Genomic DNA, 24,542 nt, shown 5'->3' on the forward strand with positions numbered 1-24,542 from the left:
TTAAAAAAAAAATGAAAATATGTATATGACTCTTCCCCCCTTCCCTTTGTTAGCAGACGGAGGCACTTGGGGAAGGGGGGAGGAGTTCGGTGACGTCGATGTCCGTGACGTCACCGGATCTCCGACGGAACTCCCTGAAGACTCGGAAGCCGGCGGAGAGGTGAGTACCAATAAAAAGAATTTTGATCGATCAAAAAAATTAACGATTAATCGAGGAATTGAACGTTAATTTCCGCAGCCCTATATATTATATTATATTATTTTATTATTATATAATAATAAATATATATTTAGATCTGTGCAGGCGTTTCCTGTAATAAAGACCGGTCACCGCTGCTTTCTCTCCTTGTGTAGAGTGACTGGTCTTGTCTCCGCCCCCTCCTGTAGTATTCTGCAGGCAGCCTGTGGTGGGCGGAGTTACTGAGTCCCTCCCACAGCTCTGCTTTCTGCACAGGCTATGCACAGCACAGGGTTGATGTCACCTCTACTTCTATATTGTACGGTAACAACTGGGTTGGCAAAGACATTTGATGCACACAAAATAGATTCGTAATAATGGCGGCTATTAAGCAATGTATTTAAATGAAAAAAAAATTGATTTTTTTCAATATTTTTTTTTTTTGTCAAAAATTGAAAGAGACGATACAGATACATATTTTTAGGCAACACAAATGGAGTCATAAAAATACATACTGTATTTGTGCAGATCTTAGCGTCTAAGTTAGGGCTTGTGTACACAAGTGTTGCCCTCTGAAAAGCGCTCTGCGGTCGATTGGTTTTTCAGAGGGCGTTTGACGGGAGGCGAGGCGGTGGTATGTTGCTTACTCACCACAGGTTTTATCCCCTAAAAGACTGCACCAATCGGCTGCAGCGGTGCGCATTCCAAGAAGTTTCAGGTCAGTTGTGATGCGGCCTCCTTCACTGGTACGTGACAGGTGGCAGTGGCATGAGTTTACCCCCCCCCCCACAGGAGATGTTTGGGCAGAAAATTAGGCTCAACTGCCCGCTTTTACCACCCTCCAAACGCAAGTGTAAACTAAAGTTGGCCATACATGGTTAGAAACGGTCGGGTTTCTAAAGATTTGTCGAACATGCATGCAATAACGCCGTCATTGTATCAATAGATGTTGCCCAATTATTGACATATTATCAATCCATAACAACATAAACTGTCGATTTTTCGTCGATCAATTACATGATCCAGGGCTACATTTTAACAAGCACATGTGATGTAGATTTGTGTTTTTCAATAGATGCCAATACTAATGCTTCAAAAATCGTTCTTTTTGGCACACAAAAAAATGCTGACACGTTGGTACTTTTTTGGCATAAAAGCTTGGATTTTTCGAGAACCGAATTTAGTCCATCAATCTTGACGCCCTCTGGTGGTCTTTGTTAAAACTGCTAAGTGGAGATCAGAGCAAGCTGATCAGGAAAGTATTATGACACCTCAGGCTTGTTGGTATAGAACAGGGGTCTCCAAACGGTGGCCCCGGGGGCTGGATGTGGCCCTTTGCTTGATTTTATCCGGCCCTTGGGGCACTATTTTATTCATGAACACCAACAAAGGGGCACAGTTCCTCCCAAGACACCAACAATGGGGCCTAATGATGCCAAAGATGGGGGACCATTCCTCCCAATGACCCCAAAGATGGGGCACAATTCCTCCCAATGACACCAACGATGGGGCATAATTCCTCCCAATGACACCAACGATGGGGCACAATTCCTCCCAATGACACCAAAGATGGGGCATAATTCCTCCCAATGACGCCAACGATGGGACACAATTCCTCCCAATGACACCAAAGATGGGGCACAATTCCTTTCAATGCCACCAGATGGGGCACAATTCCTCCCAATGACACCAAAGATGGGGCACAATTCCTCCCAATGACACCAACGATGGGGCACAATTCCTCCCAATGACACAAACAATGGGGCACAATTCCTCCCAATGACACCAGTGATGGGGCACAATTCCTAACAAAGACACCAACGATGGGGCATAATTCCTCTCACTGACACCAAAGATGGGGCACAATTCCTCCCAATGACACCAACGATGGGGTACAATTCCTCCCAATGACACAAACAATGGGGCACAATTCCTCCCAATGACACCAGTGATGGGGCACAATTCCTAACAAAGACACCAACGATGGGGCATAATTCCTCTCACTGACACCAAAGATGGGGTATTATTTACTCCAACTGATGCTGAGACTTTTTCTATTCCAAATGGCCACAGCCTGCCCCCCCTAAAGTCTTAAGGACAGTAAACTGGCCCTTTGTATAGAAAGTTTGGAGACCCCTGGTATAGAACCTAGGGGTACTCACTATTTTTTAACGATCATCAAAGTGGGAGAGAAGTTGGGGATTTTTGCAGGCTAGTACAATGGAAATTTTGGCTGCAAGCAGCATGAAAAAGATTAACCCCTGGGAACCGCAAGGAATGTCCTCAACCAAATCACTGAGTGGTGAAATTAGAAGATCTGTTAGGATCTGCAAGCCTGTGACTCTCCAGGTAAGAACAAAGAGACCATTTCAGAATGCAACAATCTTGGGGCATTCCCACCATATACAGTATGAAGTATATTACCCCAATGGTTGCAACCTCTAAAAGATATTGGTGAGGAGTCTGGGTACATTGCTGCCAAGTGGGCGGGGTTTATTTATTCTTTTATAACCAGTTGAGTATCATAAATGTGCTGCACATGCCCAAAATAACTTCATCCATCCACACAGGGCATGTGTAGCAAGTCTGGGCTCTCTGCCCCTTTGCCGTGACCCCAAATCCTAAGGCCTCATGCACACTGGACGTTAATAACATTATAAAAACTAGACATGTGCACTGCCGAAAAATGTGTTTGTTTTCGTTTCATTTGTTTTTTTTGTTTTCTTTTTCGTTCAGGGCATTCATTATAATCGCAATTTGTAAATGAGAAAATTTGTAAATTCATAAATTCAAACATCCGAAAATTTGAAAATCCAAAAATAAGAAAGAAAATCCGAAAATTCGAAAGATCAAAAATCCGAAAAATTCTAAATGATAACTAACTAATAATAAATAACTATTAAATTATAGGTATTAGAATTTCCTTTCAAATTTCAAATCCGAAACTCCAAAAATTCAAAAATCTGAAATAATAACAAATTAATAATAACTTAACTATTCCTACGAATACGAATTATCAGAAATAACGAATGCCGCATCTAAACAAATAGAACAAAATGAATTAATAATAAATAACAATAATAATAATAAAAACTTTTTATTATTATTATTCATTCGTTATGTTACATTCGTTAGATGCGGCATTCGTTATTTCTGATAATTCGTAACTTCAGATAAATTCGTATTCGTTATGTTCACTAAAAGCCAAATTTGAAAGGAAATTCCAATACCTATAATTTAATAGTTAGGAATAGTTAGGTTATTATTAGTTATTATTTCAGATTTTAGAATTTTTGGGGTTTCGGATTTTTGAATTGATGAGTTTTCGAATAATCAAATTTACGAATATTCTATAAAAAGCCTTTAAACGGGTTTTTATTAATTCCGATATTTCCGAATTAACGAATTTATCGAAATTCGTTAAAAAAACGAATTCGGAACTAAATGAATTGCAGATGTCTATTATAAATGCGAGAAGCTTTGCAGCAGCTGTAAAAACATCCAAAAACGTCCAGTGTGCATGAGGCCTGATTGCCGTCAATTCTCGGCTCTGAAAACGAAGTCCCGACCTGTATTTAACATGCAACAGATCTAGCAGCTGTCAAAAAAAAAAAAAACATAAAGCCCCATACACACTATCAGATTTTCTGCTGATTTTTGTCTTCAGATTTACCAAAACTATGTAGTGCAAAGGCCTGCCTGATTGCATACACATTGAAACTCCTAACGTTTGACCTCATATTATATGGTTTTGGTAAATCTGAAGGAAAAACTCAGCAGAAAATCTGATAGTGTGTATGGGGCTGACTACGTGTTTGTCAACACCATTCAGGCATGAAATAGAGAGATAAAAAATAAACTAGCAGCTCCTAAAGTTTAGGAGCTTTTGGCATTTTTTGCCATAGCTTCTAAACTCAACTCTATAGAAGTCTATGTACCCATATACACATAGGCTTTTGCCACGCAAAACACGGCAAAACCGCGGTCGTAAGATTTTCGTTTAATCAGTTCAGTTTTTGTCCGAAAATACAAAGCAACACGTGACATCAATTTTTATTCTGTCGTACGAGAATTCGCTTAACTTTAGTAACCTCTTCATTTTCAATATGGAGACCAGCATGCAAAAATAAAAATAAAAAAACGAACGATCATTTGTACGATAATCTCATTGTGTGTATGAGGCTTTATTAGATTAGTTCAAAAACAAAAAAAAATATATATATTATACATATAAGGTGATTCAAGCAATATCTGTCCGTATCTAATACCTATGCTTGTAATCTGACAAGAAAATAGTGAAAGTCAAATAGAAATAAATGCAGCACCAATAATTATTTTGAATAGTATTCCCTACCTACAAAAATATCATAATGAACAAATTGATGCAAAATAATACATTTCATTCACCTTAGCCTAGCGGTAACACAACAAATCCCACTCATTCAAAGTGTTATGTAACATCTAAAACCAAAAACAGCCAACATCAAACAAAACTGTAGATATGCATTAACCACTTCAGCCCTCGAAGGTTTTACCCCTTTCCTGACCAGGCCATTTTTTGGGATACGACGCTGCGTTACTTTTACTGACAATTGCGCGGTCGTGCGACGCTGTACACAAATAAAATTGACGTCCTTTTTTTTTATTTTTTGGTGGTATTTGATCACCTCTGCGGTTTTTATTTTTCGCGCTATAAACAAAAAAATTGGGACAATTTTGAAGAAAAAAAAAAAGACATTTTTTACTTTTTGCTGTAAAACACATCCAATAAAAAAAATGTAAAAAATCGAATTTCTTCATCAGTTTAGGCCAATATGTATTCTGCTACATATTTTTGGTAAAAAAAAATACCAATAAGCGTATATTGATTGGTTTGCGCAAAGGTTATCACATCTACAAACTATGGGATATATGTATACATTTTTCTTAATTTTCTACTTTTTTTTTTTACTAATAATGGCGATCAGCGATTTTTAGGAGGACTGCAACCTTGCGGCGGACAAATAGGACACCTGACACTTTTGACACTTTTTTGGGAACCAGTGATATTACAGTGCTCAGTGCTAAAAATATGCACTGTTACTGTACTAATGACACAGTGAAGGGGTTAACATCAGGGGCCATCAGCAGGGCAGGATTAACATAGGGGCTGGTGGAGCTGCAGCTCCAGGCCCCTCCCTCAATATAGGCCCATGGCAGTGAATATCTGTGTGCCTTCCTGAAGGAAGAGGAGGCCTCTGTGCACACATGGAGGAGACAAGTCAGTGAAGCCGAGTCCTGTCTCTGTTGATGCCTCCTGACTCCTATCACAGGATCTGTTCACTCACACAGATCCTCCTCAGTGTCTGGGGGAGGGGCGCTGATGTCCTAACCAGCAGGAGCCCGGGAGGAAGGACATCTTACATGCTGTTGTTGAGATAAGGTCAGTACATTTGTTAGGGAGGGGTTTTATTGTGCTAGGGGAAAGACTGCTGCTTCCCCCCCATGTAATGTGCTGTGCCCACCATGTCATGTCATGTGCATTGCAGTGCCCCCATGTAATGTGCTGTGCCCACCATGTCGTGTGCATTGCAGTGCCCCCCCCCCCCATGTAATGTGCTGTGCCCACCATGTCATGTCATGTGCATTGCAGTGCCCCCCCCATGTAATGTGCTGTGCCCACCATGTCATTTGCATTGCAGTGCCCCCCATGTAATGTGCTGTGCCCACCATGTCATGTCATGTGCATTGCAGTGCCCCCCCATGTAATGTGCTGTGCCCACCATGTCATTTGCATTGCAGTGTCCCCATGTAATGTGCTGTGCCCACCATGTCATGTCATGTGCATTGCAGTGCCCCCCCCATGTAATGTGCTGTGCCCACCATGTCATTTGCATTGCAGTGCCCCCCATGTAATGTGCTGTGCCCACCATGTCATGTCATGTGCATTGCAGTGCCCCCCCATGTAATGTGCTGTGCCCACCATGTCATTTGCATTGCAGTGTCCCCATGTAATGTGCTGTGCCCACCATGTCATGTCATGTGCATTGCAGTGGCCCCATGTAATGTGCTGTGCCCACCATGTCATGTGCATTGCAGTGCCCCCCATGTAATGTGCTGTGCCCACTATGTCATGTCATGTGCATTGCAGTGCCCCCCATGTGCTGTGCCCACCATGTCATGTGCATTGCAGTGCCCCCATGTAATGTGCTGTGCCCACTATGTCATGTCATGTGCATTGCAGTGGCCCCATGTAATGTGCTGTGCCCACCATGTCATGTGCATTGCAGTGCCCATGTAATGTGCTGTGCCCACTATGTCATGTGCTGTGCAGTGCAGTGCCCCCCATGTCATGTGCTGTACATTGCAGTGCCCACCATGTCATGTGCTGTGCATTGCAGTGCCCACCATGTCATGTGCAGTGCCCACCATGTAATGTGCTGTGCCATGCAGTGATCCCACCAAGTAATGTACAGTGCCCACCATGTAATGTGATGTGCCATGCAGTGCCCACCATGTCATGTGCAGTTCCCACCATGTCATGTGCCCACCCTGCCATGTGTTGTGCCCAGCATGTAGTGTGTTGTGCCCACTGTGCAATGTGCTGGGCTGTTCAGCAGTGCCCACCATGTCATGTGCAGTTCCTAACATGTAATGTGCAGTTGCATTGCCCACCATGAAATGTGCTATGCCATGCAGTGCCCACCATGTAATGTGTTGTGCCATTCAGTGCCCACCATGTAATGCGCTTTGCCCACCACGTCATGTGCTGTGCCATGCAGTGCCCACCATGTAATGCGCTGTGCCATGCAGTGCCAACCGTGTCATGTGCAGTGCCCACCATGTAAATTACTGTGCAGTGCCCACCCTGTTGTGCTGTGTTGTACCCACCATGTCATGTGCTGCGCCATGCAGTGCTTACCATGTAATGTGCTGTACATTGTCCACCATGGCATGTGCCGTGCAGTACCCACAATGGAATGCGCTATGCAGGGCTCACCATGTCATGTGCAGTGTCCACCAATTAGGCCTCATGCACACAGGCTGTTAAAATAACGTTATGAAAACGCCAGTATCTTTGCAGTGATTTTTTTTTTACTTTTTTCAGCTTTTTTCAAGGTTTTTGCAATAGCGTTTTTGAGCGTTTTTCCGCGTTAGCGTTCTTGAGTGTTTTTGAGCGTTTTTCCGTGTTAGCGTTTCTGAGCGTTTTTTAGCGTTTTTTTTTTTTTTCAATGGACCAAAAATGTCAAAAAACGTTGGTGAATGACGTTTTTGAGCGTTTTTGAGCGTTTATCAGCGTTAGAGCGTTTTTACAGCTGAAAAACGTCTCTCAGAACCCACTGGTCCTGGGTTTTTTTTACAGCTTAAAAACGCCTATGCCATTTGCAGCTCAAAAAGGCCTAGGTGGACATGAAGCCATAGACTAACATAGACAGGCCTTTTTAAGCTGAAAAAAAGCTCAAAAAAGCAGCTGTAAAAACGTCCGTGTGCATGAGGCCTTAATGTGCTGTGCTCACAATGTAATGTGCTGTGCTGTGTCATGCAGTGCCCACCGTATCATGTGCTGTGCAGTGCCCACCATGCCATGTGCAGTACCCACCATATAATATGCTGTGCCCACCATATAATGTGCTGTGCAGTGCCCACTTGTAATGTGCACTGCCCACCATGTAATGTGCTCAGCTGTGCCCGCCATGTCATGTGCTGTGCTCACCATATGAGGTCCTGTGCCCACCGTGTGCATGTGCTGTGTTGTGCCCACCATGCAATGTGCTGTGTTGTGCAGTACCAACCATGTCATGTGCTGTGCCCACCATATAATGAACTGTGCCTACCTTGTAATGTGCTGTATTGGGCAGTGCCAACAGTGTAATTTGCTGTGCCCGCCATGTAATGTGCTGTGCTTTGCCCACTATTAAATGTGCTGTATCCATGTATCCACCATGTAATGTGTAGTGCCAACCATGTAATGTAATGTGCTACCCCCCCCCCCCCGTGTAATGTACTATGCTGTGCCCCCCTCACTCTCACCCCCCTCTCTCTCTCTTTCGCCCTGTTCTCTCTCTCGCCCCCTTCAACCCCCTCTTTCCTACCACCCTCTCTGTCTTTCACCCTCTCTCTAGTCCCCTTTTTCTCACCCCCTCTCTCTCGTCCCCATCTCTCTCATTCAATGCCTTTCTCTCTCTTTTCCCCCTATCTAACTATCACCCCCCCCCCCTCTCTCACACCCCTCTCTCTCTTTAATTTAATTCAACAAAAAATTGTTTGCGTTTTCATTTTATTTATTTTCATAAAAAGGCCCACCAAAATCCTTAGCACCAGGCCCATGTTGCTCCTAATCTGGCCCTGGCCATCAGAGGTCTAAATGTATGTCTAGCTGGTGCTTGCTAACTGTGTGGGGGATGGTCTGACTGGATGAAGAAAGAGATCAGGTGTTCCTGCTTAGCAGGAACACCTGATCTCTATCTTCCTCCCTGTCAGATCGCCGTTCTGCCTCTCCGGGAAACAATCGTGGGTGGCCACTTATGGACCCACTTATTGGCATCCCCTGTGTCCAATCAGCAATACAGGTTTAAAGTGATTGTAAAGGAAAATAAAAATAAAAAAATAAAACCAAACATATTATACTTGCCTGCTCTGTGTAATGGTTTTGCAGAGAGCATCCCCGATCCTCCTCTTCTCAGGTCCCCCGCCGGTGTTCTGGGCCCCTCCCCCTTGCCGAGTGCCCCATAGCAGGCCGTTTGCGGTGATGGCACTCATGTGTGCTTTCTTCTGAGCCAGCTTTCTGTGTCCAAATGACACAGAGTGCGCGGTTCAGCCTCGCTCCCTGCTCCCGCCTCACTGGCTGTGATTGACAGCAGCAGGAGCCAATGGCTCCTTTTGCTACATCTCAGCCAATCAGGAGGAAGAGACCCAGGAGAGCCTCGGCACTCATGCACATCGCTGGATCGAGATGGGGCTTAAGTATTAGGGGGGCTGAGGGGGGGGCTGCACACAGAAGGTTTTTTACCTTCATGCATAGAATGCACGAAGGTAAAAAAAAACTTCAGCCTTTACAACACTTTAACTAGTTACCGACCGCCCGCCGCAGTAGTACTGCGGCAAGTTGGCTCCCCTGCATGAATCAACGTCATTGTACGTCGGGCACGCACATGGCGATTTGTGGGCACGTGCGCGCCTATTCACGAGCGAGGGAGCCAACCAGCGGGTCCGGGGGACTCGATGTCCACCTGCCACTTGCGATCGCTTCAGGGACAGGCAGAACAGGGATCTGTCAGTGTAAACCAGGGGTCCTCAAACTACGGCCCGCGGGCCACATGCGGCCCGCCGAGGACATTTATCCGGCCCAATCCACCCAGGGCCGGATTCCCGACAATCCAGGCTCGGGCCGGGGCCAGGTCGGCTCGGCTTCGGCAGGGAGCATATCCGCTCCGCTCCGCTCAAGCTGCCTCCCCCACACAAGTAATGGAGGGCTCCGTGTGCCGCGCTGCATGCTGGGAAGTGTAGTTCCCAGCACAGTCCCGCACGGAGACAGGAGGCGCGAAGAGTGACAGCGAGAGCGGAGGCTTCAAGCAACAGCCTACGAACAAGTGAGGACCCCACTGTCCCCCTGTCCCCCTCTCCACCCCACTGTCCCCCTGTCCACCCCTCTGTCCCCCTGTCCACCCCTCTGTCCCCCTGTCCACCCCTCTGTCCCCCTGTCCACCCCTCTGTCCCCCCCTCTGTCCCCCTGTCCCCCCCTCTGTCCACCCCTCTATCCCCCTGTCCCCCCTCTGTCCCCCTGTCCCCCCTCTGTCCCCCTGTCCACCCCTCTGTCCCCCTGTCCACCCCTCTGTCCCCCTGTCCACCCCTCTGTCCCCCTGTCCACCCCTCTGTCCCCCTGTCCACCCCACTGTCCCCCTGTCCACCCCACTGTCCCCCTGTCCACCCCACTGTCCCCCCCTCTGTCCCCCTGTCCACCCCTCTGTCCCCCTGTCCACCCCTCTGTCCCCCTGTCCACCCCTCTGTCCCCCTGTCCACCCCTCTGTCCCCCTGTCCACCCCTCTGTCCCCCTGTCCACCCCACTGTCCCCCTGTCCACCCCACTGTCCCCCTGTCCACCCCTCTATCCCCCTGTCCACCCCACTGTCCCCCTGTCCACCCCACTGTCCCCCTGTCCACCCCTCTGTCCCCCTGTCCACCCCTCTGTCCCCCTGTCCACCCCTCTGTCCACCCCTCTGTCCCCCTGTCCACCCCTCTGTCCCCCTGTCCACCCCTCTGTCCCCCTGTCCACCCCTCTGTCCCCCTGTCCACCCCACTGTCCCCCCCTCTGTCCCCCTGTCCACCCCACTGTCCCCCTGTCCATCCCACTGTCCCCCTGTCCATCCCACTGTCCCCCTGTCCATCCCACTGTCCCCCTGTCCACCCCACTGTCCCCCTGTCCACCCCACTGTCCCCCTGTCCATCCCACTGTCCCCCTGTCCATCCCACTGTCCCCCTGTCCATCCCACTGTCCCCCTGTCCATCCCACTGTCCCCCTGTCCATCCCACTGTCCCCCTGTCCATCCCACTGTCCCCCTGTCCATCCCACTGTCCCCCTGTCCACCCCACTGCCCCCCCCTCTGTCCCCCTGTCCACCCCTCTGTCCCCCTGTCCATCCCTCTGTCCCCCTGTCCATCCCTCTGTCCCCCTGTCCATCCCTCTGTCCCCCTGTCCATCCCTCTGTCCCCCTGTCCATCCCTCTGTCCCCCTGTCCATCCCTCTGTCCCCCTGTCCATCCCTCTGTCCCCCTGTCCATCCCTCTGTCCCCCTGTCCACCCCTCTGTCCATCCCACTGTCCCCCTGTCCACCCCACTGTCCCCCTGTCCACCCCACTGTCCCCCTGTCCACCCCACTGTCCCCCCCTCTGTCCATCTGTCCACCCCACTGTCCCCCTGTCCACCCCCTGTCCACCCCTCTGTCCCCCCCTCTGTCCCCCTGTCCATCCCTCTGTCCCCCTGTCCACCCCACTGTCCCCCTGTCCACCCCACTGTCCCCCTGTCCACCCCACTGTCCCCCTGTCCCCCTGTCCCCCTGTCCACCCCTCTGTCCATCCCACTGTCCCCCTGTCCATCCCTCTGTCCCCCTGTCCATCCCCTATATATATTATTATTTATTATTCATTCTTTTATTCTTTTGCACTACAAAAAAGATGTGTGCATAGGAATTTAGGAATTAGTTCATATTTTTTTTAAACTATAGTGCGGCCCCCCAACAGTCTGAGGGACCGTGAACTGGCCCCCTGTCTAAAAAGTTTGAGGACCCCTGGTGTAAACAAACAGATCCCCATTCTGTCAGGGAAGGAGAGAGAGATTGTCTGTTCCTAGTGATTAGGAACAGTAATCTTTCTCCTCCTCCAGTCAGTCAAGCCCCCATTAAGTTAGCAACACCTCCCAGGGAACACATTTAACCCCTTGATTGCCCCCCTAGTGTTAACCGCTTCCCTGCCAGTGAATACAGTGATCAGTGGCTACTTTTTAGCTCTGATTGCTGTATAAATGTCAATAGTCCTAAAAAGTCAAAAGTGTCCGATCTGTCCGCCGCTATGTCGCAGTCCCGCTAAAAATAGCAGATCACCACCATTACTAGTAAAAAAAAAAAGAAAAAAATGCTATAAATCTATCCCATAGTTTGTAGACACTATACATTTCCCACAAACCAATCAATATACACTGATGGCTTTTTTTTGTTACCAAAAATATGTAGCAGAATACATATTGGCCTAAAATGAGGAAGACATTCGTTTTTTTACATTTTGTTTTGGATATTTATTATAGCAAAAAGTAAAAAATATTGTTTTTGTTTTTTCAAAATTGTCGCTTTTTTTTGTTTATAGCGCAAATAATAAAAACCGCAGAGGTGATCAAATACCACCAAAAGAAAGCTCTACTTGTGAGAAAAAAGGACATCAATTTTGTTTGGGTGCAACGTCGCACGACCACGCAATTGTCAGTTAAAATTACGCAGTGCCGTATCGCAAAAAATGGCCTGGTCATTAAGGGGGCAAATCCTTCCGGTCCTTAAGTGGTTAATGCTTATGAGCAAATATTTATTTGATGTTAGCTGTTTTGGATTTAGATACATTGTTATGTGGTGAATGCATTAAGTTATGATACATAACACACAGAGTGGGATTTGTTGTGTTATCACTAAGGAATTTATCATTTATAATTATAATTATAATAAAATATCACCCCCATCAAATCATTCCCTGCATCTATTACGTTTTGTACCACCACCCCCTCCCTTTAGAATGTAAGCTCTAGGAGCAGGGCCCTCCTGTCCCTTCTGTATTGTACTGTACTGTAATTGTGCTGTTGGCACTATATAAATTGTGTATAATAATAATAATAATTATAATTATTCTTAGGGCTGTACTTTTTATATGTGATTTTAACAAGCAATATCTGTCAGACTGATGTCCTAAAGAAAATAAAACATGCTGTCTTGCCTGTGTTGTGGAAGTAGGAGAATTTTATAGTGCAGTTCTTAAAGATCGTTCCAGTTGAGGTGACATCTTCAAAGTAGCACTCATCAAAGAGGCAGTCCTCGAATGTGACATATTTGAGTTTCATTTTGTAGAACCTAAATGGCAGAAATGAAAAAAAAAAGACAAAAGGGCAAAAAAAATGATTATTTATATTAGGACCCCACTTCTTTCTGTTATCTGATGTGATTTCTAATTTCCTGCCACTGCTGATGCAGACTCTATATATAAATATGCTGTAGTGGATACTACTGTATGCATTCTCTTTTATTGCCACTAGATGTCAGTATAGTGAAGGGAATCTATACACTGACACATTATACTTCAAATGTAATTTACTGATATGAACTACTTTAATAATTCATTTCTTTGTAGGGTCCATTTTAATGGGGCATCAAATGTAATAAATCCCTTAGGGTACCTGCTAAAGAAGGCCCCTACACATATTAGATTCGGTTCGCCTTTTATTAGGAGCAATTTAGGCAATATTACTTTTTACATTTGCCATTTCTGTTTGAAATAATTAATTGGCCTCAATCAATTAGTATGGTGCAAGTTATTAAAATTGCTAACATACTTTATTTGCATTACATTTGTCTTTCTTTAAGTCAGTGCAGAGAACAAATTCACATAGTGGCAGGCTCTAAAAAGCGATCTGCAGTGGATCGCTTCTCTGACAGCAGTAGCAGGGGCATCGCTAGCACCCAGGGCACATGCCTGCATCTATTTTGGGGTGCCCTCCAGTTCCTCAATGCTGTGATTCCCAGCAAGGATGATTTGTACTGGGGGAGAGAAGGATTATTGCTGGGAAGGAAGGAGGTATGTGGGAGGTGAGAGGATTTGTGTTGGGGTAGTTTGTGCTGGGAAGGGTGGAAGAAATTACATAGTTACATAGTAGGTGGGGTTGAAAAAAAGACACAAGTCCATCAAGTCCAACCTATGTGTCTGATTATGTCAGTATTACATTGTATATCCCTGTATGTTGCGGTCGTTCAAGTGCTTATCTAATAGTTTTTTGAAACTATCAATGCTCCCCGCTGAGACCACCGCCTGTGGAAGGGAATTCCACATCCTTGCCGCTCTTACAGTAAAGAACCCTCTACGTAGTTTAAGGTTAAACCTCTTTTCTTCTAATTTTAATGAGTGGCCACGAGTCTTGTTAAACTCCCTTCCGCTGAAAAGTTTTATCCCTATTGTGGGGTCACCAATATGGTATTTGTATATTGAAATCATATCCCCTCTCAAGCGTCTCTTCTCCAGAGAGAATAAGTTCAGTGCTCACAACCTTTCCTCATAACTAAGATCCTCCAGACCCTTTATTAGCTTTGTTTCCCTTCTTTGTACTCGCTCCATTTCCAGTACATCCTTCCTGAGGACTGGTGCCCAGAACTGGACAGTATACTCCAGGTGCGGCTGGACCAGAATCTTGTAGAGCGGGAGAATTATCGTTTTATCTCTGGAGTTAATCCCTTTTTTAATACATGCCAATATTCTGTTTTCTTTATTAGCAGCAGCTTGGCATTGCATGCTATTGCTGAGCCTATCATCTACTAGGACCCCCAGGTCCTTTTCCATCCTAGATTTCCCCAGAGGTTCTCCCCCTAGTGTATAGATTGCTTTCATATTTTTGTCACCCAAATGCATTATTTTACATTTATCTACATTGAACCTCATTTGCCATGTAGTCGCCCACCCCATTAATTTGTTCAGATCTTCTTGCAAGGTTTCCACATCCTGTGGAGAAGTTATTGCCCTGCTTAGCTTAGTATTGTCCGCAAATACAGAGATTGAACTGTTTATCCCATCCTCCACAAATGAGGATGAACAAATTTAACTCTTCCAGACCAGCCGCCGCAGTTATACTGCGGCAGGTTGGCTCCCCTGCGTGAGCCGTCATAGCTGTACATCTGCTCTTTACGACGCTTTAGCATGTCCCCAGAGCTGATGCATGTGCCCTGGCGGCGATCAGCAATTTTTATCATGACTGCCACATTATGGCGGACAGATCGGACACTTTTGAAGCTATTTTGGGACCATTCACATTTATGCAGCGCTCAGTGCGATTAAAAATGCATTGATTACTGTGTAAATGTGACTGGCAGTGAAGGGGTTAACCAGGAGGGGGCGCTGTAGGGGCTATGTGTGACATGACAATGATCACCGCTCCCGACTACAGGGAGCAGAGATCAGTGTCCTGTCACTAGGCAGAACGGGGAAATGCTTGTTTACATTAGCATTTCCCTGTTCTTCCTCTCCGTCAGACGATCGTGAGTATCCCCATGGACATCGAGTCCGTGGGACCCGCGATCACACTCACGGAGCTCGCTGCAGGGTTGTGCGCGTGCCGGTGGCGGCACGCACGTGACCACGCGGCGGCAAATTTAAAGGGACGTATCTGTACGCCCATTTGCCTGTCCGTGCCATTCTGTCGACGTATATGTACATGCGGCGGTCGGGAAGTGGTTAAGGACCCTCGGGTGCAAGCCATCTGGTCCCAGGTCACTTATTAATGTTAAGTTTTTCAAGTCTATTCCTAATTCTGTCCTCTGTTAGCCATGAGGGTGCTTCCTGTGATGTGCCATGAGGATTAGTGCTAGTGAAATTAGTGCTAGGAGGCGGAAAAGGAGGGGAGGATTTCTGTTAAGGGGGGTGGGGGGGGTAATTTGTGTAAAAAAGGAGTATTTGGAGGGGAAAGAGAATTAGTGCTGAGAAGGATGGAGGTATGTGGGGGGAGGGGGGAGGATTTGTTTTGGGGTAGTTTGTGCTGGGAAGGGTGGGAGAAGATGAGTGCTAGGAGGGGGAATGGGGGGGATTTCTGCTAAGGGGGATGGGGGAGATTATTTGTGCAAAAAGGGGGGATTTGGAGGGAAGAGAGGATTAGTGCTGAGGGAGTGAATAACTGTGTGCTGGGGAGGATGGTTTGGATTGTGATAGGATTTGGTGGGGGGGGTGGGGGGGGGGGTGGAGTGCTAGGAGGGTGATTTGGGGGAGAGAGAATTTGTGGTAGGGAAGTAGAATTTGGGGTGGTGGTGTGTGTGTGTGGGGGGGGATTAAGGGAGGGAACATTTTGGTGAAGGCAGAGGATATGTGCTAACAGGGGGAATTTGTAGAAGGGGATATGATTTGTGCTAGAAGGTGGACATTCGGGGGAAGTATCTTAACACTGGGGAGGAGGATTTTTGGGGAGGAAAGGATTTGTTCTGGGGAGGGGGGATTTTGGTTATGAGCCCTACACTGTAAGTGAAGACACAAAGTGATTGCAAAGACAGAAGCCCCAAGGACAAGTGAGAACGAATCCTTAGTAAAGACCCTTAGTAAAGCCTTCTCACAAACAAGAGTGATAGGGATGTCCCAAACTGATCAGTATAGGCAGAATGTGGGGAAAGAAGTATCACTAAAGATAGTCATTTTTGTGTAATAGAACATTTTATTTTAAGGCGTTTATTAGTTTTGGATAGAGTGAAGAGGGGTTAAAACACATGCCAGGTATTTATTGCTTTCCCAATTCACCCTCTGTAATTGTGCTGGTGGAGGAAAAAAAATCCTTCAGTAGTCACCAAAACAGGAATAGAGGGGAAATCTTCCAATGGGGACACTAGTGTAGCTTTGGAACAGGAAATGAAGGGGACTCTCCCCAATGGAGTACAGATGGCGAAAAAAAATAAAAACTGGCAGGCGTAATAATAACCTTCTCTTATCTCTATCCAGAATAAAAAATAAATAAAAGTTTTGCCTTTACTAGCTTTGTCTTTTACCCATTTAATTGGAAATAAAAATGAAAGGCAAAAAGTTTCTGTGTATACACACATACACACATACACACATACACACATACACACATACACACATACATACATATATATATATAAATACCTTTTTTTCTCTCTCTTTTTTTATAAGTAATCACCTGGCCTCTGTTCTTAGCTGCATAAAGAGGGTTTTGGAGAGGTGGGGGTGGAGAAACAGCAGGACAATGGTCTCCCCAGTGAAAAAACCTGCCCATTGACATGCTGACCTTTGCATTCATGCAGTGAGTGCAATTTTGTCTTCTAGAATTAGTTTTTAATAAATCATCTGCACTTTGATGTTGGCGCCCTCTTCTGTTTGTGTTTGATATGTGCTTTAGGTTACTCAAGACCTGAATCAGAGGAGCAGTTACTGTCCCTAGTGCTGTCCCTGAACTTTTATCATTTCTGACCCGATTACCAAGTCCGACACATAATCACGTGTTCAATATAGCACCATAGCCTTATATTTAAATTTTAAGGCTAGGATGTCAAAAATATATTGGAGTTGGTGTATATATATAAAATTGTATAGTTATTCATCCATTGAAACTGCCTGCAAATTAGTTCTGTGCACATGGGGCAAAATCGAATGTTTCCATTCTATATTCTCTGCAGATTGAATATAAAAGTGGGGGGAAATACTGCATTATGGATACTGGAGGGTGCTAACTAGCATAGGAAAGAAATATGCTCCTTATCTCCATCTAGTGGCCATAATGTGGTATTTTCTGCATTTATACATTAGAATTTCAGAGAATACAGCCTAACAATATTTGATTTTGCCCTATTTGCACATAACAAATTGAATTTGCTTTTTAATGCAGCTCCGATGGATAGCCAGCTATGCAAATTCTTCATAAATATACTTCTTAGAGTGTCTAACAGCAAAATTTTCGGGCAGAGTAGGGAACGATTAGAACTTGTGTCAGGTTTTTTTTTAATACTGTCTGTATGCCTGCTGTCAAAATTCTCCCTCTCTATATGTTCTAGTAACCATTATCTCCAGAACTAAAAGCCTGTTCTGGTGACAACTAAGAGGGGAATTCCCTTATCTGGAAGAAAATTTCCTCCCATTTCCCTTTGTGTTTACTGAATAGGAAGTGAATGTAATTCCCCGCAATGGGACACAGACAGCTAAAAGCCACTTGACAGGTTTGAACCATTTCAAAAAGTCTTGGCTTTAGATAGTCTTTAAAGTAGTCAAACCCAAAAGCAAACATTTATTGTATTGCAGCTTACCAATTAAATGTGGTGGCTGCATTCGTTTTCTTTTTTCCAGGCTTTCTTGCCTTTATTTTCACCTGGTTATCTGGCCACTAAGTCTGTTGTTTTTCAACAGAACAAGCTGTCCTGCAGATGCAGCAGTTACAGGGATGTGACAAACAGTTTACCACTGACAGAGGTGCTTACAGTGATCAGCTTCATTCACTTAGCATGTAAAACCTTTATCCCAAAAGGAAACATAAATGGTTGCTGCTTATAAAGTGTTAGCTGGAGTGTGGCTTCAATGTGACTGACAATGCTGCTGTCCAAAGGTGTCTCTGTTGCTCCTTCATCCAGAGTGCTCTAATACAGGAGGTGTGTTACTGACCAGTCACCAGGGAAAACAGGGGAAAAAAAGCCTAAAAAAAAAGAAAAAAGAAAACTAATGCAGCCACCACATCTAATGCATGGTAAGCTGCAATACTGTATTTTACCATTTTAGTTCTGGGTTTAATACAGTGGACAGTGCAGTCTCCAGAAAAATAAATGCATTTTTGATTTTGGGTTTATTACTGCTTTAAAGCCTAAGATTTGTATGTAGATGAAGTTAGTTGAATAAATGTGACACAGATATGCACAGCTCTAACAAAACTGTATTCTGTGTGATATGATTATTTGGTGTGATCATAAGCGCCATCTAGTGGCCATAATGCAGTATCAGTTTTGAAGTACCTCAATCAGGGGAAAAAAGGAATTTCAGCCACTAGATGGCGCTTACGATCATAGGAGCTGTGCAGATGGGAGTCACATTCATTCAGTTAAAGCGTAACTCCACTTTTGTTGAGAAAAAAAACATTCCCCTCTGGGTGATCTCTGTACATTGCAAGGATTATAACACCCTTTGTTGCAGATTCCTACCTTTTGTTATTCTGAAGAAATCCCTGTGTGTTTGTCTGTGTATCTGTACTGAGTGGGTCTAATGGGAGTGGTTTCATAATTCACGGTCAGGTGTGCAGCTTCAGGGCACTAATGAGGAAATCTGCTGGGCCTGCATCCCTTTAGACGTGCTCCTATTGAAAGTATCTTTCTAAAAATGACATTTTTGTTGCAGGGGATGCCTGAAATCTGACTTGTTTCTTAGGCAGACTTCTGGGAAAACTGGTGAGCCAATCACACAAGCAGGAAATGATGTTTCTGGGGAGTGGTCAGCACACACACTGGGTACAGAACAACTCCAGGTAGCCATATTGCATTTATAGAAAATTACATTGGCTGCAGATTGAAAAGGAAAGGTCATTTTTATTAACATTCAATTACAATATCATTAGTGTGACAATTATATGCGCTATATTATTTTTTCTTTATTTGCTATTTTTTTTTTTCACCACGAAAGTGGAGTTACCCTTTAACTTTTTATACATAAGCCCCTCAGTCTTATCATCCTCAGTATTCTGCCCAATAACTCAGCGTTTAGAATAACTTACTTATCATTGTAGTATGTCCCGTCTGTATGTATTTGGTTTTCCAATGTGAAATTGAACACAAAATTCCGAACATGTTCGTCTTCGAATTTTTTGACTCTGCCTGCATAGTCTTCTTCTTGTAGGTAGCGGATTGTGTCTGGAAACCAGACGGTGAGCCCATAATAGCTGCAGTGGACAATAGAGTAGATGTAATATAAGACATGACTATACAACAATAAAATAGTATAGAAGTAATAATACATACCTTAATGACATGCTGAACCAAACTATAGCCAGAAATATAGTGTTCTTCCTATACTGTCCAGTAAAGCAGTACAGCATGTTTTCCCACACCTAAAGTAAAGTGAGGCAACCAATATTAATATATAGCATGGGCTGTCAGATAACATGTTCACCATGTCTATATTGCAACACTTAGGGGTGTATTTATAAAACAAATTGCAGAGCAATTTTCCTGAGAAAGTGCATGTAATACATTTGTTCTGTGCAAATTCCAGCAAAATCAAAAGTTGCCAGACTATTTTCTCTCTGAGTCGCATGTTCTTCATTCATAAGCAGACCGTGAATCGGAAAAATTATGGCCACTAGATGGAGCTGATCATAATACTTATTCACTTTGATCATCCGCTCCGTCTAGTGACCATAAAGCTGTATTTCCTTAATTCACTCTACTTAAATAAATGAAGAACATCCAACCTGGAGAAAAAAATAGCCTAGTAGTATTTCTATTTGAAAGTACATGCAGTGGTGTATTTTGGTTTTGGGTGAGAGAGAGAGGAGCAGCACCACTCTGAGTGCAGTATGTCAGTTAAAATTCAATGTTTCATAAAAGTAAGATCAGCTCACATTTTGGGGAGGTATAATGTGCATGGCATAAGTAGCTTGGGCCCCTGTAGTTCAGCTGGACAGCGGTGGTGGTCAGCAGTTCCCGAGGCTCCGAGGCTGAAGACAGTCACACAAAAAGCACCTCAGCGGTGATGGACGGGAGGCGTGGTCGAACTCGTGTTCAGAGCATGCGTGCTCCTTCATCAGACATATTTTGCATGCTCCGAACGCGAGCTCGACCACGCCTCTAGTCCATCAACGCTGACTTGCTTGTTATGTGACCATCTTCAGCCTGCTGACCACCACCGCCACCCAGCTGGACTACAGAAGCCCAAGCTACTTATGCCATGCACATTATATTTCAATGAAATGTGAGCTAATCTTACTTTTATTAAACATTGTATTTTAACTGACATACTGCACTCAGAGTGACGCCGCTCCTCTCTCACCCGTATCCACAGAGTCGCTTCCGCTCTCTACAGCTGGCTGTCCACACTGATACAGGCCAGAACCCCTAAATCTTGGTCTGGTCTCAGCAGTAAATTAACTTTATAAACACAAAAGAGATGCGAAAACTATCAACACAATATATAAAAAAGTGTACAATAAATGGATCTGAAGTGAATACATCACTAAAAAATAATTAAGTGATGGTGTGTAAACATCCCAAGTGAAAACTCAGGAAAAAAAAAAAATGAGTAAAATTAAGTGTTCACAAAAATATTTATATTAATGTGTCAAAAAAGTCCAAACTGAAACAAAATAGCAAGGTGAAAAAAACTAGCAAGGTGAAAAAACTATTGATGCCGCCTCTCACACTCTGCAAAACTTGATCAGATGCTGCAAATCTGGAAAGAAGATTTACATAAGCAGAGCCAGATGGCCTCTTACCAAATCTGATGGACCCCAGATTATAAGGGTCAAACTCACTTTGTGCCAACCAGGGGCGGATTCCAGGGGGGGGGGGCAACAGGGCAATTGCCCCCCCCCCCCCCAATATCACTGACTGCAATACAGTCACGACTCCCGAGTCTTTCTCTCTCAGTATCATCACCAGCTGATCAGTGCCACCGAGAGAGAGGGACTCTGTGTAATAATTACGCTGCTGCACTGAGGAGGTGGGTGGAGCCACGCCGCTGGCTTGACCTCTGTATTTCCTACACTGGTTGCTATTGCCTAGCAACCAGTGGCGTCAGTGAGTCACATTTCCGCTGCTAAGGAGGAAAGCGAGAGAGAGCCCCAGCATTCAGAGCGGAGTCTTTTTCTGACCGACTCTGTCCCTGAGTGAGAGTGTTGACTCCACCCCCTCATATCCTCCTCCCTACATCTTCTGCACAGTCCATACTGCAGGCCTCCACCCATGAGTGGGTGTTGGCTCCACCCACCTCCTCACTCCATCTTCTCCAAACTGCAGTGCAGAGCGGCGTGAACCCGGGACATCTAATGTCATCTACTGCTGCCTGTGGAGTGCAGACAGACTAGTGCAATTACTGGATCCCGCTCATCTCATTGCTCCTGTGACCTGCACGGGAGCCCCTCTCACCACCAGAGGTCCAGAGCACCAAAATATTTTACTAAAAGTGAGTAAAAGAATAAGTGAATGTGTCAAATCGCAAATAGATGTGTGCCATAACTGTCATTATGTGTGAAAAAAGGCCCTTAAAACTTGTTTAATGTTAACCCCCTCAGCTCTGGAAAGTTTTACCCCCCTTCATGAACAGGCCATTTTTTGCGACACTGCGCTGCATTAATTTAACTAACAATTGCGCGGTCGTGCGACGCTGTACCCAAACAAAATTGATGTCCTTTTTTTCCCACAAATAGAGCTTTCTTTCAGTGGTATTTGATCACCTCTGGTATTTATTTTCTGCAAAATAAACAAAAAAAGACCAACAATTTTAAAAAAAACAACAATATTTTTAACTTTTTGCTATAAAAAAATTCTTCATCAGTTTAGGCCAATGTGTATTCTGCTACATATTTTTGGTACCCCCAATAAGCGTATATAGATTGGTTTGCACAAAAGTTATAGCATCTACAAAATAGGGGATATATTTATGGCATTTTTATTATTATTTTTTACTAGTAATGACGATCAGCGATTGTTAAGTAAGCAACACGTAATTTTCTGGCAGTGCCCCTCCCGAGACTAGACTCTGGATCCACCCCTGGTGCCAACCATACACTGTGATGATTTGTGAGCCGGTCCGCTCCAGATAATCACTCAGCAGCTTTACCACAATAGGAACACTGAGAGGAGATGATGATTCAACAAACTCTGGCAACAGCAACAATCAGCTGTGATGTTTCCACCTGGTCTGCTCAATGGGGATGGCAGCTCTCTTCCGTAATAAATGGCAGGATAAGTTTTCAAACTTGCCTTTTAATTCATACACTGACTCCTCCGATGAATGTTTTTACATGATTTGTTGAAAAAGAAAGGTGAAGAACTTCATGGTGCAGTAAATAAAGGTGTTTTATTCCAAAGATTTTCTCCTGCACAGCACAATTGTGCTGTCTATATTTCTGTGCTGTGCACGAGAAAATCTTTGGAATAAAACAACTTGATTTACTGCACCATGAAGTTCTTCACCTTTCTTTTTCAACAAATCATGTAAAAACATTCATCGGAGGAGTCAGTGTATGAATTAAAAGGCAAGTTAGAAAACTTATCCTGCCATTTATTACGGAAGAGAGCCGCCATCCCCATTGAGCAGACCAGGTGGAAACATCACAGCTGATTGTTGCTGTTGCCAGAGTTTGTTGAATCATCATCTCCTCTCAGTGTTCCTATTGTGGTAAAGCTGCTGAGTGATTATCTGGAGCGGATCGGCTGAAAAATCATCACAGTGTATGGTTGGCACAAGGCGAGTTTGACCCTTATAATCTGGGGTCCATCAGATTTGGTAAGAGGCCACCTGGCTCTGCTTATGTAAATCTTCTTTCCAAATTTAAAGCATCTGATCAAGTTTTGCAGAGTGTGAGAGGCGGTGTCTTGCCGAATAAGTTCCCTCGGCGGATAAGTTCCCCCCCTGTACTGCGCAGGCGCAGCGCCTGCGCAGTACGAACTCCTGACAGCCACTGGAGATAGCCAAAGCTCAAGATCGACAATCAGCTGTACATGGCGCCTGCGCTCTGGGTCCAGGTTCCTTCCCTACCATCCAAGTGGACCTAGAGGGGGAATCTAAAAGAGGCGAGCGAAGCAAGGCCTTGCCCGAAGCGTGGCGAGCGAAGCGAGCCCGCGAGGGGCCCTCTTTCAGTCGCCGTGTACAGCTGATTTTCAGCTATTCCGCTTCGGCTATTTCCGCCTGCGCAGTAGAGGGGGGAACTTATCAGCCGAGCGGAACTTTCTCGGCAGAACAGGCATCAATAGTTTTTTCACCTTTTTGTTTCAGTTTGGACATTTTTGACACATTAATATAAATATAATTGTGAACACTTCATTTTACTAATTTTTTATCTGAGTTTTCACTTGGGATGTTTACACACCATCACTTAATTATTTTTTAGTGATTTATTCACTTCAGATCCATTTATTGTACACTTTTTTATATATTGTGTTGATATATTTTGCGCATCTCTTTTGTGTTTATAAATTCATGTTGAAATTAAGCATTCCATTTTGTTAGGAGATAGCAGAATTCACATATTTTTAATAATTGTTTGATCACGGTATTTCACCATTTTTTATTTAGGTATCTTATATATGACTATAATCGAGCGCCCCCCCCCATATAAATTTGTCCCACCCCAGTCGCGGTATACTGTTCTTGTCTCAGAATCTGATGGGGAAGCTGCAGCCGTTCACAGTGAACAGCTCCGGCTTTCTCATCAGACCCTGAGGCATGATTCGTCCAAGTACCATATATAGAATTACTGCTTATGATCTGACATTTCCGGTGATACCTCACATGTGTGGGACGATCGCTTTTTGTGTGTGTGCAAGACCGACACGTGTGTTGTCCTGCGCGCGAGCACTGGAGGACGGGGGACACTTTAATTATTATTTTTTTAAATTATTCATTTATTTTTTTATTTTTACACTGTTGCTTTATTTATTTATTTTTATTTTTTTATCACTTTTATTGCTGTCACAATGAATGTAAACTGCAATAAGCAGTGACAGGTACTCTTTATGGAGAGATCTGGGGTCTATAAGACCTCAAATCCCTCCTCTGCACTTAAAAGCATTCAAAACACCAAGATCTGAGTTTTTGAATGCTTTTTAAAAACTAGTGCCGGTGGTTTTCAAGTAAACTGGAAGTAATGTCATGTCATCGCTTCTGGTTTACTGTTACGAACAGCCAAGCAAAGCTTATCCCGGCCTTGCTTGCGGAAGCGCTGGCTGGTCGCTTGGGACTCCTGGTGGGATCATCCAGGCATCATCCAGATACAACCGCTGAAAGGACAGGAAGTAGTTAGAGAGCCGCCTCTCCCTTCTGCCTGGGGATGGCACCGACACCCTGAAAAAAGCCGACCAAGGTAAATGCCTTGTTTGCCCCCCTGGTAAATACGCCTCTGTGTACATGCAGTTTCGCAGGATGAAAAGCTATGCAAATGTTTCATATATACATCCCATAA

General features: G+C 44.5%; 1 protein-coding gene across 2 annotated transcripts in view; it reads right to left on the minus strand.

The window, feature by feature from the left end:
- Positions 1-24,542, minus strand: part of SV2B (synaptic vesicle glycoprotein 2B) — a 263,167-nt gene that overhangs the window by 13,460 nt on the left and 225,165 nt on the right. For both annotated transcript variants that reach the window (XM_073618415.1, XM_073618413.1), the window contains exons 8-10: positions 19,381-19,469; positions 19,137-19,301; positions 12,626-12,759 (exon numbers count right to left, since the gene is read on the minus strand). In XM_073618415.1, the coding sequence (XP_073474516.1) occupies positions 12,626-12,759; positions 19,137-19,301; positions 19,381-19,469 (388 nt within the window). The remainder of the gene's footprint in view (positions 1-12,625; positions 12,760-19,136; positions 19,302-19,380; positions 19,470-24,542) is intronic.

Source organism: Aquarana catesbeiana, linkage group LG03 (assembly GCF_042186555.1).
Source record: "Aquarana catesbeiana isolate 2022-GZ linkage group LG03, ASM4218655v1, whole genome shotgun sequence".
NCBI lineage: Eukaryota > Metazoa > Chordata > Amphibia > Anura > Ranidae > Aquarana > Aquarana catesbeiana.